The sequence below is a fragment of the Antedon mediterranea genome, chromosome 2, assembly GCF_964355755.1.
Source record: "Antedon mediterranea chromosome 2, ecAntMedi1.1, whole genome shotgun sequence".
Lineage (NCBI taxonomy): Eukaryota > Metazoa > Echinodermata > Crinoidea > Comatulida > Antedonidae > Antedon > Antedon mediterranea.
The window spans coordinates 9354546-9369036 of record NC_092671.1 but is presented as its reverse complement, the minus strand read 5'-3'; the positions used below and the strand labels follow the sequence as shown (position 1 = coordinate 9369036).

At 32.0% G+C, this 14491-nt stretch overlaps 3 protein-coding genes across 4 annotated transcripts; 2 read left to right on the top strand and 1 right to left on the bottom strand.

The window, feature by feature from the left end:
- Nucleotides 1-2598: 2598 nt before the first annotated feature.
- On the bottom strand, nt 2599-5926 carry LOC140039601 (HIG1 domain family member 1A, mitochondrial-like). Of its 2 annotated transcripts, none has more exons than XM_072085221.1 (3): nt 5764-5926; nt 4060-4262; nt 2599-3589 (listed from the first exon to the last, which is right to left on the bottom strand). In XM_072085221.1, the coding sequence occupies exons 2-3, from the start codon at nt 4178-4180 to the stop codon at nt 3408-3410; spliced, it is 303 nt and encodes a 100-aa protein (XP_071941322.1). In that variant the 5' UTR covers nt 4181-4262; nt 5764-5926; the 3' UTR covers nt 2599-3407. The 2 variants fall into 2 exon arrangements, with proteins under 2 accessions (XP_071941322.1, XP_071941321.1); XM_072085220.1 differs by having other exon boundaries at nt 4060-4245.
- Nucleotides 5927-7276: 1350 nt separating this feature from the next.
- LOC140039253 (disintegrin and metalloproteinase domain-containing protein 10-like) lies at nt 7277-9039 on the top strand. Its single transcript, XM_072084856.1, has 4 exons — nt 7277-7337; nt 7519-7669; nt 8000-8136; nt 8522-9039. Exons 1-4 carry the CDS (start codon nt 7277-7279, stop codon nt 9028-9030), a joined length of 858 nt encoding a protein of 285 aa, XP_071940957.1. The 3' UTR covers nt 9031-9039.
- A 155-nt stretch (nt 9040-9194) lies between these two features.
- LOC140039252 (disintegrin and metalloproteinase domain-containing protein 10-like) lies at nt 9195-13846 on the top strand. The gene is made up of 10 exons (XM_072084855.1): nt 9195-9398; nt 9611-9759; nt 9974-10136; nt 10236-10401; nt 10872-10993; nt 11090-11364; nt 11898-11997; nt 12137-12257; nt 12351-12511; nt 13038-13846. Exons 1-10 carry the CDS (start codon nt 9212-9214, stop codon nt 13154-13156), a joined length of 1563 nt encoding a protein of 520 aa, XP_071940956.1. The 5' UTR covers nt 9195-9211; the 3' UTR covers nt 13157-13846.
- Nucleotides 13847-14491: the final 645 nt, after the last annotated feature.

Below are 14491 nucleotides of genomic sequence, written 5' to 3'. Positions count from 1 at the left end.
GTCTATCGATGTTTTCTCATATGCTTAAATTTAATTATTCATGATTTGAAATACAATTAAAATATCGTTACTCATTAACCTCGTAAGTTTACAGGTATAAATTTATGTGAAAGCTCTTTGAGTGCATCCGAACGAGGATTTTTTTCTACTGTAACATAACTAAAGTGGTCTAAATGTGTTTTTAACGCTTTTAATCAATGATTCACCATTATGCTATTTGTTTTATTATTGATATGATGATGTCTGTAACATATGTAGGTATTACGTTATCTTATGGGATTAAAAGTTTAGTAAACATTACATTACAGAAAAGATTATTATATAGTAGGCCTATATAGACTATTGTATCGTTGATAATTGCAATGGATAAAATTGAACCATTTCACCTGATTCTCTGGCTGTCAGTAGACTCTGTGTGGAAGATTGTTGCCAGTCTACCAGATACCTATCTAACTGTATTAAGTACTTTTATTACACGATATCGGGTGCCATTTTAGTGACGTATTATTATTTCTACACTATCATCGTTGTGGGAGTTTTGATTCACAAAACGCACAATTTGTTTTCCCCATCACTACTTTAGGCCTCTCCGATACGACTGTTCTGTTAACTGTCGCCGTTCATCACTCACACATAACAAAGTATTTCACGTGAGTCAATAAAATAAATAAGGATTTTATTTAGGCCCTGAGTGGTATTCACATAGATAACATATTTTTTATTAAGTGGAAGTATTTCTCTAAGCTTTATTGGTGGGAATAGTGAATTTCTACAGCTCAGGAAGAGTGAAATGTTCTACGACCACTAACAAATCAGAGAGCCAACGTTTAGCTATAGAACATGTAGGACAAGTCTAAAGCTCTGTCTACACTATAACTTTATGTGACAACTGAAATGTGATGTGCCCATATATGAATATGATGATGTCATATCACTACTGTATTTGGGCATATCACTACCATATGTAGGCACATCAAATTTTATACACTAGTTTGATAGTGTAGACAGAGCTTTATTAAATTAAGTATTCGGTGTATTGTCTTTAGACATGTGACACCGAATCGACTGTAATAGACAGGATACATTTTTTACAATAAATCACGGATCCGTATTATTAAAACAAATAATAGTTATAGGCCTATTGTTATTTTTTTTTATTGAGTTGGTGGTCAATTTTATTACTTAAAAAATTACATAAAGGACAAGAAATATATTTTTTAAATTGCGTTGCTTACTTCAATAATAGCATGACTTTAATCTCAAATTGAAGGATACAGTATCACGAACCAAGAAAATATAATTTGATTGGTTTTATTTTTTTTTATTAAATAGGAATTTTCGAAAACATAATTTGAATCGGTTAAAATGATTGTAAATCGTGGTCGACACGAATACACAATTCTCATTGTTCTTGAGCATCTATTCATTCAGTATAGCACTTATGACGCTGCTGCTGTGTTGGGAAAGATAGAGTTATGTTTGATGGTCGATCTACATTTTATTACCTTCAAACTATTTTTTACGATTACAATGGAGATGTCTTTCTTACAGCAAGGCCTTTACCGAATCGATTTAATTTTAAAAATAAGATTAAATTAAAAACAAAATTGCCTGGAATATTGAGATTATAGTTCATTTTCTTCGTGATGCAAAATTATAGTGTATAGCCTATAGTGAAAGTAAAATACCGAATGTATAACGGAAAGCCTCACAACTTAATAACAAATAATAAATTGAAAACAATTTACATTATTATTACATTGACATTAATATCACTAGGTAATTTACAGATCTTTAAAAACCGCTTGACCACTCAATCTGATGACCACCATGGGTAATTGATTATTGTTGGATGCAGTATCGGTTCTTCACTACACGTCGCTTTGTTCATGATCGTTGCATTACAGGCAGGTGCAACAATTTGCTGTTAAACCTTTACTTCATAGATTTCTATAAATCTACATTTTACTGTCTTATTATATGCGTTAATTTAACGCCTCGTTTGTAACCGATGTGAGATTTATTATGCAAAACAGTACTATCGACATATTTCATTTAAGAGGTTTTAACGTTAAAAAAATATAATAAAGATAAAACTCTCAATCAGTCTGCTAGCTCAATGGACAAGTGGTTGTTCAGACTACGATAAATTAAAACGTTCTGAAGTTGTACGGTATTATCTTAATCAATAATAATGAATAGACCTACAGTATATTAACATCAACAATATAACAAATAAAACGGATGATGCGAGTAAATATAAAAGTAATAACAATATAAATTAATAATAATATAATCAAGGCCGTTACCGGTGATCCGTATTGTAGGCCCTAATTGTGCGGTAATGGTATAGACATGAAATGCCGTTTTTTAAAACTCTATATATTATAAATATATGTATAACTAACCGTTAACTCTAAACAAAAGATTACAAGTATATAGTATAGATGTCTCAAAATGTTGATAATGAATATTAAATTAACAGATAAAGCGAGTAACGTGAAAAATATACGAGATAACAAAACAAGAATAATTAAATGAAGAAGACTAAAATGATATGGACACTATAAATGTACAATCCTCAACACATTTACTTTGGTTTAGATTTATTTGTAATATAACAATTATCACTGTAAATACATTTATACAATCTTTTATAATCAATACAATACTCTACATACACAAACTCAATCCTGATATTGATCTCTCTAGTTAAAATCACGTGGTTTGTTTTTACCCGCCAGACACCATGCTCTGTCATGTAACTAACTACTGCAATATATTACATTTTCAAATATGTGAATAATAAAATTGCTTAAATGGACGCGGACAAGTCTTTTTTTTCTTTCTTTTATCCTATTGAGAAAAAAATGAAAAATACTAGCATATGACGTTGAGTAATAATACTGTATGATTTAAACTGTATTACACCATTTTATCTTTAAATAACCCATGAGCACCATTAACAGATTCTGAATACGATCTCCTATTTTTGATATTCGCAGTTTTTATTCATATTTTCCACCACAGCGCCCTCATGTGAATTGTTCTCATTCTCATTGCTCTATATTGAAGATGCGTGTCATCAGAGAAATGTTTACGTACTGACGTACTGACTTACGTACTAAAAACAGACGAATAATTCACCGATCATAACTATCCTGTACTACGATTACGAACCCTTGCCTCCCTTCCCACCTCTTCCTAGCTTTAGACAGCTATAGGCCCTATTTATTTTAACTTTCATGCTACTTGGTATTATTACTTATTTCAGTGTAACACGTAAAAACGTACACAAAAAGTACAAATACGTCATCATTGTGGCAATTTGGGGGAATCGATGTAAAAGTATTGGGTCTGGATTTTGGCCTACATAACATAATTCTCTTTTTTGTTTACAAATGATACTATTCATCTTTTTTAAGCGTGCTTGATACCAATGAGTAGCCTACACCACATATCATGGCTCCTACCACTGCTGTTTGTGCAATAACTCGAAGTCTCATAAGATATATAGAAGTTGACATCCCCCTTCTTGATCTGTACGCGTATGCACCGTAACCCAGTGACACTGCAAGACCAGCAATACCTGAAATAAAAGATAACATGTGATTAAATAAAAAAATTATAGCCATATTGTACTCATCATGGACAATTAATTTTGTGAAGACTCTAGAAAATGATGATAGATTTCGGTATTACTGTCGTATTGTAACAAAAGAGGCCGTCATATTGGCAATGCCTCCTCGGCCGTTTTACGGGGTGTAGACAACAAATGACGTCATTTGATTGGACGTGTGAAATGTGAAGCATAGATGGTTATCCTAGTTTTAGGATGATTTTTAGATTTCTTTTGTTTTATGTATGAAAAATGCATATTTATTTATCGTCGATCTTTATCATCCTAGTGCAAATGGGCCTTTTAGGGGTCGGGTTAAACACAAATAAAATCATCGTCGGCAACAGTAAATGATGTTGATGGCAATAATGATATTTGTTTAGTTATATGAAGATAGTTTTGATTTTTAGTACAGGTACTATGATAATTTAACAACTTACCAATAGGTACAAATGGATCTTGCTTAGATTTTCTGGCAAATTTCTCAGTTGGAGTTTCTTGCCTATATATGTCACCAGCACTAAATTCTACCGGCGAGTTCACTTTACTATCTGACATCATTGGTGGGTTGGCCGTACAAAGTCTAGGGATAGATGAATTGTTTGTTGGAGAATCCGTTTGTAGACCTACAATAGTTGACAACCTGCATTATTATACAATACGTGATTACACTCAATAATACAGTAATAATACAATCAGACAAACGCTACAGTAAGCTATACTATTACTATATTTCATAACTCATGTCAGACTTTGACCGAGTACGATACAGACGTCATAGAATACAGATCACTCCGGCCGCGCTTCACTCCGGCCGCGCTTCAATAATCCGGCCGCGATTCATTCCGGCCGCAGCTATGGAGCGCCCAATGAGTCTTTTACAACCGAGACACGTTTTTTGTAGAGAATCAAAATAAACATTTGTAATCATACAGTATATTTTTTCTCTTTCAGGATCACAACAACATCGCAAGTGTTTTAAATTAGGTCTAATGCTAAAACAAAATAATTTATGTGTTTTATCCAATGTAATAGGCTAGTATATTAATTGTAATGTGATTAATTAATGTAATTTATTGCAATGTACCCTATATGTCATATTATTTTTATCATATATAAATTAAAATATAAAATCATTGTAAATTGGACTGTACAAAAATGATATATTAATTCTTGATAAAATTCCAGGTAACATTAATTAGACGGATATTTGATTATTTGAAATAAATTAATGAATATTGTAAATATTATATAACAAACATCAATAATAGTTGATTATTTGAAATAAATAAATTAATGATATTGTAAATATTGTTATTAACTATAATTAGTAAGTATGGGTACTGGCAAGATAAAGTGTTATAAAAATAAGGGTTTTAACTAATTTTTAATGTTAATAAATGTAAAGCTATAAAAATAAATGTACATAGAAAGAAATTAAATATTGTTATTCAAGCATTAATTAGACGGGTATTTGATTATTATTTTATTATTGAATTTAATTAAGTTAAGTTTAGTTTGAAAGAAAAAGCAGTTCCAACTTCTTTGAATGTTATTGTTAATGAAAAAAGTAAAATTGTTGCTAATAAATATTCAACTAGTTCCATTTAAATTCACCAAGAATTTGTTATAACACTGAACAGTATAGAAAACGTAGATATGGGCGCTCCATATTAACGGCCCCTTTGCACAGGAAGTCGAATTGAATAGCGGCCGGAGTGCATAACATCGCGCTAAACTGATACGGCGGCCGGAGTGAAGCGCGGCCGGAGTGATCGGCTACCACGTCATATTCATCAATGATTAGAGTGACTCTATTAAAGAATGCACATTTCATACATTTTTAATACATATCTAATAACGAATTCTACGTCTTATGCATAACTTATTATAACAACGTCATTAAAGTTTATAATGACCATAGGCTACATAATAGTATAGCAATGACTGGTTGTAAGTATTAGTTATATTATACTAAATTGCATCGTCATACCTCACTGGGCACATTATACAAAAATACACAGTAATTGACCGCACTACACAGACTAAGTCCAGCTAGCTGTTTATATTACTTCGCTACAAGTCATTTACATCAAGCTTAGGCCTGAGACATATACATTGTATACACCAACATTCCAACTTACCTCCTGGCGATACGCTCGTTATACCAGTCCTACTGTTCGTGGTTTACCTGTACACAATTTGATATAACATTTATATTTAAGCACGGATGATTTAATATGATAAAACAGGACTTAATATTGTATAATACAGAGTGCGGTGGATACCGGTACTGGGAAATCCTGGTAACCGATGACGTCACTATTGAACTTTTGACACGTGACATACAAAACATTGAACTGTTGAAATTCTACAGCGAACAATTTACAACATTTCTTGTGTAATAACTTGTAGTAATTTAAAATGTTCTAGGATTTTTATCTTGATCGTGAACAACAATAATAAAATGTAAATATAGTTTATACTATACATGTATACATTGAGCATAGTCTAAGTTGAATTTTGGATTTGGGGCACGGTTTCCATAAGATCACTGCGATTCTGCACGTAGTACAACCTTTATACAATGAACGAGAGTGACGTATTATTAAGTGTGTCGTAATTTATTTGAAATAGGTTACCTATGTTTACACAATAGGAAACATGGAATTCTGTGCTATACGCGGTCAATTTAAAAGCTTTAAAATAGGCCTAGTATTAGTATATGCCATTCCCCATTATTAAACACTTGAATTAACATATTTAGTTTTTTATTTAAATTGATTTACTTGTATGCACAAACATATATAATGTACACAGTGTTGATTGAAATAATTGCAGTTTTGCAGTCTACTAACTGAATTGGGGTTAAGAATGTATAACATTTAAATGTATAAAATGAAGAAAATGGAACTTTCAACCAATCAGTGGCCACCCGGCGGTCGGACTTCTTACTGAGTAATTCGATTGGTCCGATTTACTCGATTCCTTAGTGACGTGTCTTCTGGTTTGAGGAAGTTCGTGTGTGGGTGGCCGGTAATATTTGAGCATGTTTTTATTTGTTTAAATAATGTTTATAGAAATGATCGGAACTTAACATTGTTGGATCTAAAAAAGGCCTAGTAGTAGTAGTAGTAGTAGTAGGCCCTATAACTGCAGCCAGGTTAGGCCATATAGGCTATTCTTTCCGGGAGATACAGTTAGAGTGTGGAGGTATAGATAGGCCTAGCCTAGGCCCTAGCTAGGCCTAGGTAGGAGGAGGATAGGCTTAGGCCAAGCCTAGGAGTTAGTTAGGCCTACCTAACTAGGCCTAGGCCTAGATGATTAGTTGTGCCATGTGGGCGTATTGAGTAATAGGGCAGCCTAGCTAAGCCAATGTTTTTAACAACCCCCCCCCCCCCCCCCTGCGATGAAGCTAATTATAGCTCCATGAGTGCAAATGTGATTAATAATAAAATTGTATTAATAAGGCATACCTAGACTGTTTGACTTTTTAAAAATTAATTAACTTAATAAAGAAAGGTTAATAATAAAGATTTCTAAAAAAAATCAAGTATATAAAAAGTGCCCTCTGTATAGTCTATAGAGATTATTTAAAATTTTTATTTATTTTCAGGTAGACGACGTGCATGTCAGTATACTGTTGGATACTAAACTATGTTTTTTAACTACTCAGTTCTCCTGGTAATCCTCATCAACCTGGTACCTGCCTTATTTTGTAAGATTACTATTGGATGTATTCTTCCCTAAAAGTGATGAAATAAATATTCAAAACTTTAAATAGACAATTTTGTAATTTTTATAAAGTTATTCATTTTGCAAAACAAAAGTTATTTAGGATAAAAATTATACCTTTTAACTTAATTTTTACTTTTTTATGAATACTTTTTTTTTATCAGATCAGAAGAACAACTCGCACTCAGAAGATCAGCCAATAGTATTAACATATTTTAAAATTGAATACAATGATTTTGGCATCAAAAGTGAACAGTTAGTTGAAGAGGTTCATGATTGTTCCAAATTGAAAGTGGAGTTTGATGCTTATGATAGGTCTGTAAGTTTCAATCATTTCATTTTAATAATAATAATATAATAATAAGTAAGATATTTGATCTGCATTTAAGTGCATTATTTCCAGAAAATGTAGGTCTACCTAGTTATTAAGATTTAGTTGAGTTCTTCTAGAAAGTTTGATTGATATAATTCCACACCATTCAAACTCTCAAACAATACATCTTAGAAATTGCGAACCAATGTGGTCCAAAAGTCTTGTTTCTATGCTGCATTTAAAAACTTGTTTTTCCTTTTGAGCAGATCGCATAACTCATCCTGACGATCACTTAAATCTTGTTATACTATTTTTTTTTTTTCATTTTCTAGGCATTTTGTTCTACAATTACTATGTGACAATAAGTTATTCACCCCAGACTCAAAATTAAATGTTATAGAAGAGAAAGGATTAAGTCAATCAATGTTGAGATCTTCAAATATATCAGTATATACTGGCCATCTGCAAGGTAAATACTTGCATGAATACCTTTGAAATCAAATTACTTTTCTATTTTTATATGTATTTCTATAATTGTATGGTTGTTGCACATAGATATTGTATTTGCTATGATTTTGTATATATTTGATTACAGTAGAATCCCTCCTTTGGGACACATCAATTCAGTGTACACTCACTCCCAATAAAGGGACACTTTCTTTTGAAATGAATGACGAACAATAATATTTTTGAACCATATGGCCAATCCTTTTTTAAGGGGACATCTATATTAAAGGGACATCTTGTTGAGTCTTCTTAATAGAGGTTCTACTGTACTTTTACTGTACTAAATTAAAATTACTATAAACATTAATATAATCATTTCTAATTATGTTTAAAATATATTTGTTAAGGAGATGTTAACAGTTACGCAGTTGCAACTATTCATAACAACAGCTTTGAAAGCATCCTGCATACTGTCAATGGTAGTTATATCATTGAACCAAACCAAACAGAAAATGGCACTATTATATACAAATGTGAATATATAAAGTTGGACAGTACAGTAAATAATATCACACATCATTATCGACGAATCAAGAAATTGAAGGCTGAAGAAGATCTAAAGAAAAAACAAATTGAATTGAGTCAGTCTATCAAAAGAGTAAATAAATTTCAAAATAAAACTACTAAGAGAACTCATTGGAAGAGATCATTTCCTGATTCGCAGACCTGCTCTTTGCATTTGGTTGCTGATCATACATTTGTCACTGCATTTAATGGAAACATGAAAAGCGCCCTCGCCGAGATGATTCATCATGCAATCGTGGCTGATAAAATATTTCGCTCAACTGATTTCAATGGTGATGGGATTGGTGAGGAAGGAACATTTGTTCTCATAATACCACAACACACCATCTAAACCTCCAATTTAAGACCACTTTTGTGACAAAGGTTTTATTCATCTTTAACAGTAGGCCTACTCGTTTACTATTTTTAGTTTAAATATAAGCAACGGCATTAACATAGTTTAGTCTCAATTTGTTTTGTTTTATTTTGTAGGTGATAACATTGGTTTTTTGATTGCTGATGTCACAATCTATATGGAATCATCCCCAAACTATCCCTTTGCCGATGTATACATCAATGCTGATGATTACCTAGCTGCATTTATAGCTCTGGACTTTAGCTCATATTGCCTGGGATTTGGATTTACCAACAGAGATTTCAGTGGTGGAGTGCTAGGATTGGCTTGGTTAGGCTTTTCTGGTGAATTTTCACCACCTGGTGGTAAATCTCCCAATTTTTTAATAGTGAATTGAATATATAGGACAATACTTGTAGTGGAATGCTCTCATAATAAAAAAAAAAAAATGTTTTGATTTACTATTAAAGATACTAAATAAAACCCTGAAATATATTACTGTATATGACGTTTTAGAGTCCTGTGAAGTCTGGGTACAAAATTGAGTGAAAATTCTTTTTAAATTGCTCAATTGCAGGAATATGCGAAAGTAGACTGATTTATGAAGACACGGAGATCAGTTTAAACACGGGAATTATGACGTTGAATAATTATGGTAAGAAACAACCCAGAGAAGTGACCACACTGACAATGGTTCATGAGCTGGCCCATAGTTTTGGTAGCTCAGTAAGTATAGTTACCCAGTGCCTTATAATATAAAGTTGAAAATATAACTTCAGAGAAAATATAGATTCATACAAGCTCTTTGCACTATTTCAATTTTCTTTTAAAAATTGATACCTTACACCAATAGTATCTGCTTTATTTTGGTTATAGTACTTTTGTTGTGATTCCCGAATAATATTTTTGGCTGTTGTTTGTTTCTTTATCTCATTTGCAGCATGACCCAGATACGCTTGAATGTAGCCCTGGTGGAACATTGGGTGATTTTATCATGTCATCTCTGGCAACTGATGGTAACCAAGCACACAATAGTCAATTTTCCCCATGTTCAAAAGAAGCTATTGCACCTGTTATTGTAACTAAAGGAACTTGTTTAATATGTAAGCATTGAAATTAATTTGTTTTCTTCAAATATTTCATTGTACTGTATTGATCATAATTGATCCATTGTAAGGAATACTTTTTGTTAATTTTATTAGCTTCTGATAAGGGATGGTGTGGTAACGGCTTGGTAGAGGATGAGGAGGAATGTGATTGTGGAGGGGTTCTTCAGTGCATTGAAATTGATTCTTGCTGTACACCTCCAGGAGGTGTGGGGAATGATTCAGGTTGCATGATTCACAGGGACTTAGGTTACGTGTGTAGGTAAAAAATAAATGCACACTTATTTAAACATATGAAGAAGTTGGTTATAGGGCAAGTCTATCACATAAAGTGCATTGACCTAACAACTCATTCCCCATGTTAAGTATGAATCTGGGCTTGCCTATATATGAAGTATAGTATTAGTAAATCTGATTAAAATTAAAACATTAGCACATGTTTAACAAACTGTCTATCCATGCCCCTGTTTATGTACTCTTTTCTAAGTTAGTTAATTATTCATGTAGCAACACATGTAATAGACTTACTGCAGTCATGTAAATTATAACATTGTGGTACGAATATTTATCAAACAGTATCATTATTACGGAGATCAGAATGGGAATGATTAATGTTGTATTATTATTTCCAATTACATTTTTAAAGTATCATTCAAATCCATAATGAGGTTTAAGAGCCATTAGGTAATTGCATAGTTATAGTATAATAATATTATTTTATTGTTTTCAAAGCCCATTGGTTTCACCTTGTTGTACAAATGAATGTCAGATTGTACCAGTCGTGTCCAATGTTATCTGCCAGTCACACTCGGAGTGCAAGTTACCATCAAGGTGTTCATATCCTCTTATGCAAAGTAAAAGCTACTATTACTAGGAAACAAATGAACTAGTACACATCCATTAGTGGAATCAATAAAATAGTAGCATGTCAATAATTTGAATATTAAATTGTTGGGACTGCCACCTGTATCAGCAATACAGCATTTGGGGGAAAAAAATAGCCGATGATAGGCAGGCCTACTGTGTTTTTGTTTCCTTACCTGTGAAAACAGGTATTAGCAGTAAATGTCCGAACTCAGATATGCTAGCAAATGGTTCTTCCTGTGATCAGGGGACTAAACGGTGTCAAGGTGGACAATGTATGGTCAGTATATGTATGGATTTAGGACTTCAGAAATGTACTTGTGAAGACAAAATTGAAGATAAATGTAAAATATGCTGTCAGGTGGGTAATAACCAAAATAATATAGATCGTCATATTTGTTGTTATAATTTTCATAACATAAATCTGTGTCTACACTATCAAACTAGTTTGACAACAAGTGTGTGATGTGCCCAAATATGGTAGTGATAATCCCAAATATGGTAGTGATATAAAAACATCAAATGTTTTGTCACATAAAGTTTGATTATGTAGACAGAGCATTAGTATCCTCCCTATTATCAAAAAAAAACTGTAGTATGTTTAGTAAGTAGCTATGTTAGTGAGAATTAATAATTCCCATCATATTATACATAAACAAGTGTACATTGCAATGACTAGGTGTCATATTGGCTAAGTTATAATTAAAAGCAAAATATTAATAATAAAAATTAAAAATGTTTATTCACAAAACATCCATAAGAAACAGGGTCACTACATAATATAACAATTGTCAACTTGACTCATCTTGATGAGGTTTAATTTCTTTTCCTTGCTTCATAAAGAAGTTGATCACCAAACCACATCATATCAGTGTTATCATTCATTTTTAATAGGATGTGGGTGGGTGCATTCCAGCTGCTACTCTAGGACTCTTCCATCAAAATGGTGAATTACTTCTGAAGCCTGCTGGACGAGTTTGTAACAATTATGAAGGTAATATTAATATAAAACTTATTTATTTTGTAAATGATGATAATGATAATATTTTATTGCAAATCTGAATACTTTTTATTATATATTTTATATTATATTTATTAATCATATGAAACAAATGCCTTGTTTTTTTTTTCAGGTTATTGTGACACATTAGGGGCTTGCATCATGGTTGATAGTGATAGCGCCCTCAATAGGTTGAAAGAACTTTTCACCAATCAAGGAGCTTTATCTTTTCTACAATGGTGTATTGTAAATTGGTGAGATAACTGATTATAATACAAGTATTATAGAGAATAGCAATTCAAGTTCAATTAACAAACTATTTATTTATGTTTCTCTTGTCTCTGTAGGTACTATGGCTTTGTTTTGATTCTTAGCCTGTGCATTCTAGTATTGTTAATTCGTATTTTAGCGTGTCGGCCAAGAAGACCTGTCAGAGAAAAAATTTGCGAAATACCTTTAGAAAAGTTGAATACAGAAACTGTTCATGAGTCACTTCAGGATGACGCAGGTTCGTAAAGTTGAATTAAGTAGAACCTCTATTAAAGGGACACATTTGGGATCAAACAAGGCTCCCTTTGAATAGGTGTTCACAGAAAAATATATTTCCCCTCGTTTGTTTCACTGGAAAATATCCCTCTTAACAGAGGAGTTCCTAGAGAAGGGGTACTCCCTGAATAAGACCGTTCAAAAGGAGTGGTTTTCAATCGAGCTGAATACTGTTCCGACAAGCTCTCATATGGGAGCTTTAAAGTGCTGGAGAGCCATGTAAATGGTTCCTCTTTTCATTTTTTGAGAATTATTTTAAAATATTTTATAGATCATTTTTGTGTACTTAGAAACAATGTATTATAGCGCTAAATTTTATTTATTTTTATTTGAACCATATTTAATGAGGGTGATCCATCCAGTAATTGCTGATCATTTGGGACCTTCAGAACAGATACAATACACAAAATACAACAATAACATAATATAAGACTATCATTATTATTATTATATACCGAACTAACAGTATAGTTTTTTTTCTTTGACAGATTTCCAGTCTGTGATTCTAGAGTTATTTCCGTCATTGGAGAAAGCTGTTTTAATAGAGGTTATTGACCGGAATAAATGTTTATGTAACACAATTCAAGAACTCATTAAATTAAAATAACCATTAAGTAAAAGCAAAAATAACCCCTAGTATGTATATAAATAACTAGTATGAGAAAATGATAATCTGCTGTATGTATGTGATAAAGAATTTAGCACTATCAGAAAATGATGGACTGCTGTCTGTATGTGAAGAAGAATAAAGCAGTATGGAAAAATGATAATCTGCTGTCTGTATGTGAAGAAGAATAAAGCAGTATGAGATAATAATAGACTACTGTCTGTATGTGAAGAAGAATTAAGGAGTATGACAAAATGATAATCTCTACTTTATGTATGGGAAGAAGAAATAAGCAGTAGGCCAATTAGAATATGATTCAGTCTGTATTGGAAGAATTGAGTCAATTGACCAGCATATCAACTGCAATCATATTGCCATAAAATTGATGTAACATGTTATAGTATAATGTAAATTGTATAAAGTAGAACGCATATTAAGGGGACTACTTTGGGACCCACCAATGTGCTCTCGAATAAGGGATGGTCGTAGTGTTTAAACATTGCCCATCTTTTGTTTCATGGGAATGTGTCCACTCAATATGGCCGGCTGTCACAAATGACTGTGCTACTGCAGATATTGCAACACATAATGTAGCTCCATTTTTGTGGATAAATTTTTTCATGGTTCCTTTACAACAGTAGTTTAAATATTTTATCGATGAATTTTTAAAACATTATTATTTTAGGATATTTTATGGATCATTTTTTGGTGTAAAGTGCTTATAAACATTGTATTATTATTATATATTTAAAAGAATATACAGAAGAATAATAAATTATTAATATCAATTATTTCTAATACTGTAATATTTTGAGATTGAGATTGAGTCATATTAAATACATCATAGACATCATAGACAGATGAGTAACTTATATTGAACTTTAATTTTGTGACGTTTTTATTGAATATTAGTGTCACGTGGTACACATATAGATATTTGTGCCATTTTTTCACTCGCCAAAGAAATTAGAATACCTCCATGATTTTTATAATTTATAAAGATAAATTACTTTCCATTTTCAAAAAATGAATAAAAAGAAAACAAAACAATTAAGTAGTCACAGTTTTACCATCTGCAAACAGATGATATTATTTGTTTATTTTAATTCTGATTGTTGAAATATTGAAAATAGTTATTTTATTGAAATATTTATTATCCTGCTCGCGCAACAATTCTGTGTTTTTATTTAAGGGCGCCCTCTATATCGTCACACAACTTTGGTTCTTCGACGATCGTCTGAGTATAATATAAGACCGTTCAAATTTACACTGACAGTATTACTAAGCGGAAAACCGCGTAGAAACACATAGAGTCTGTTTCTATTTTATTTCGAT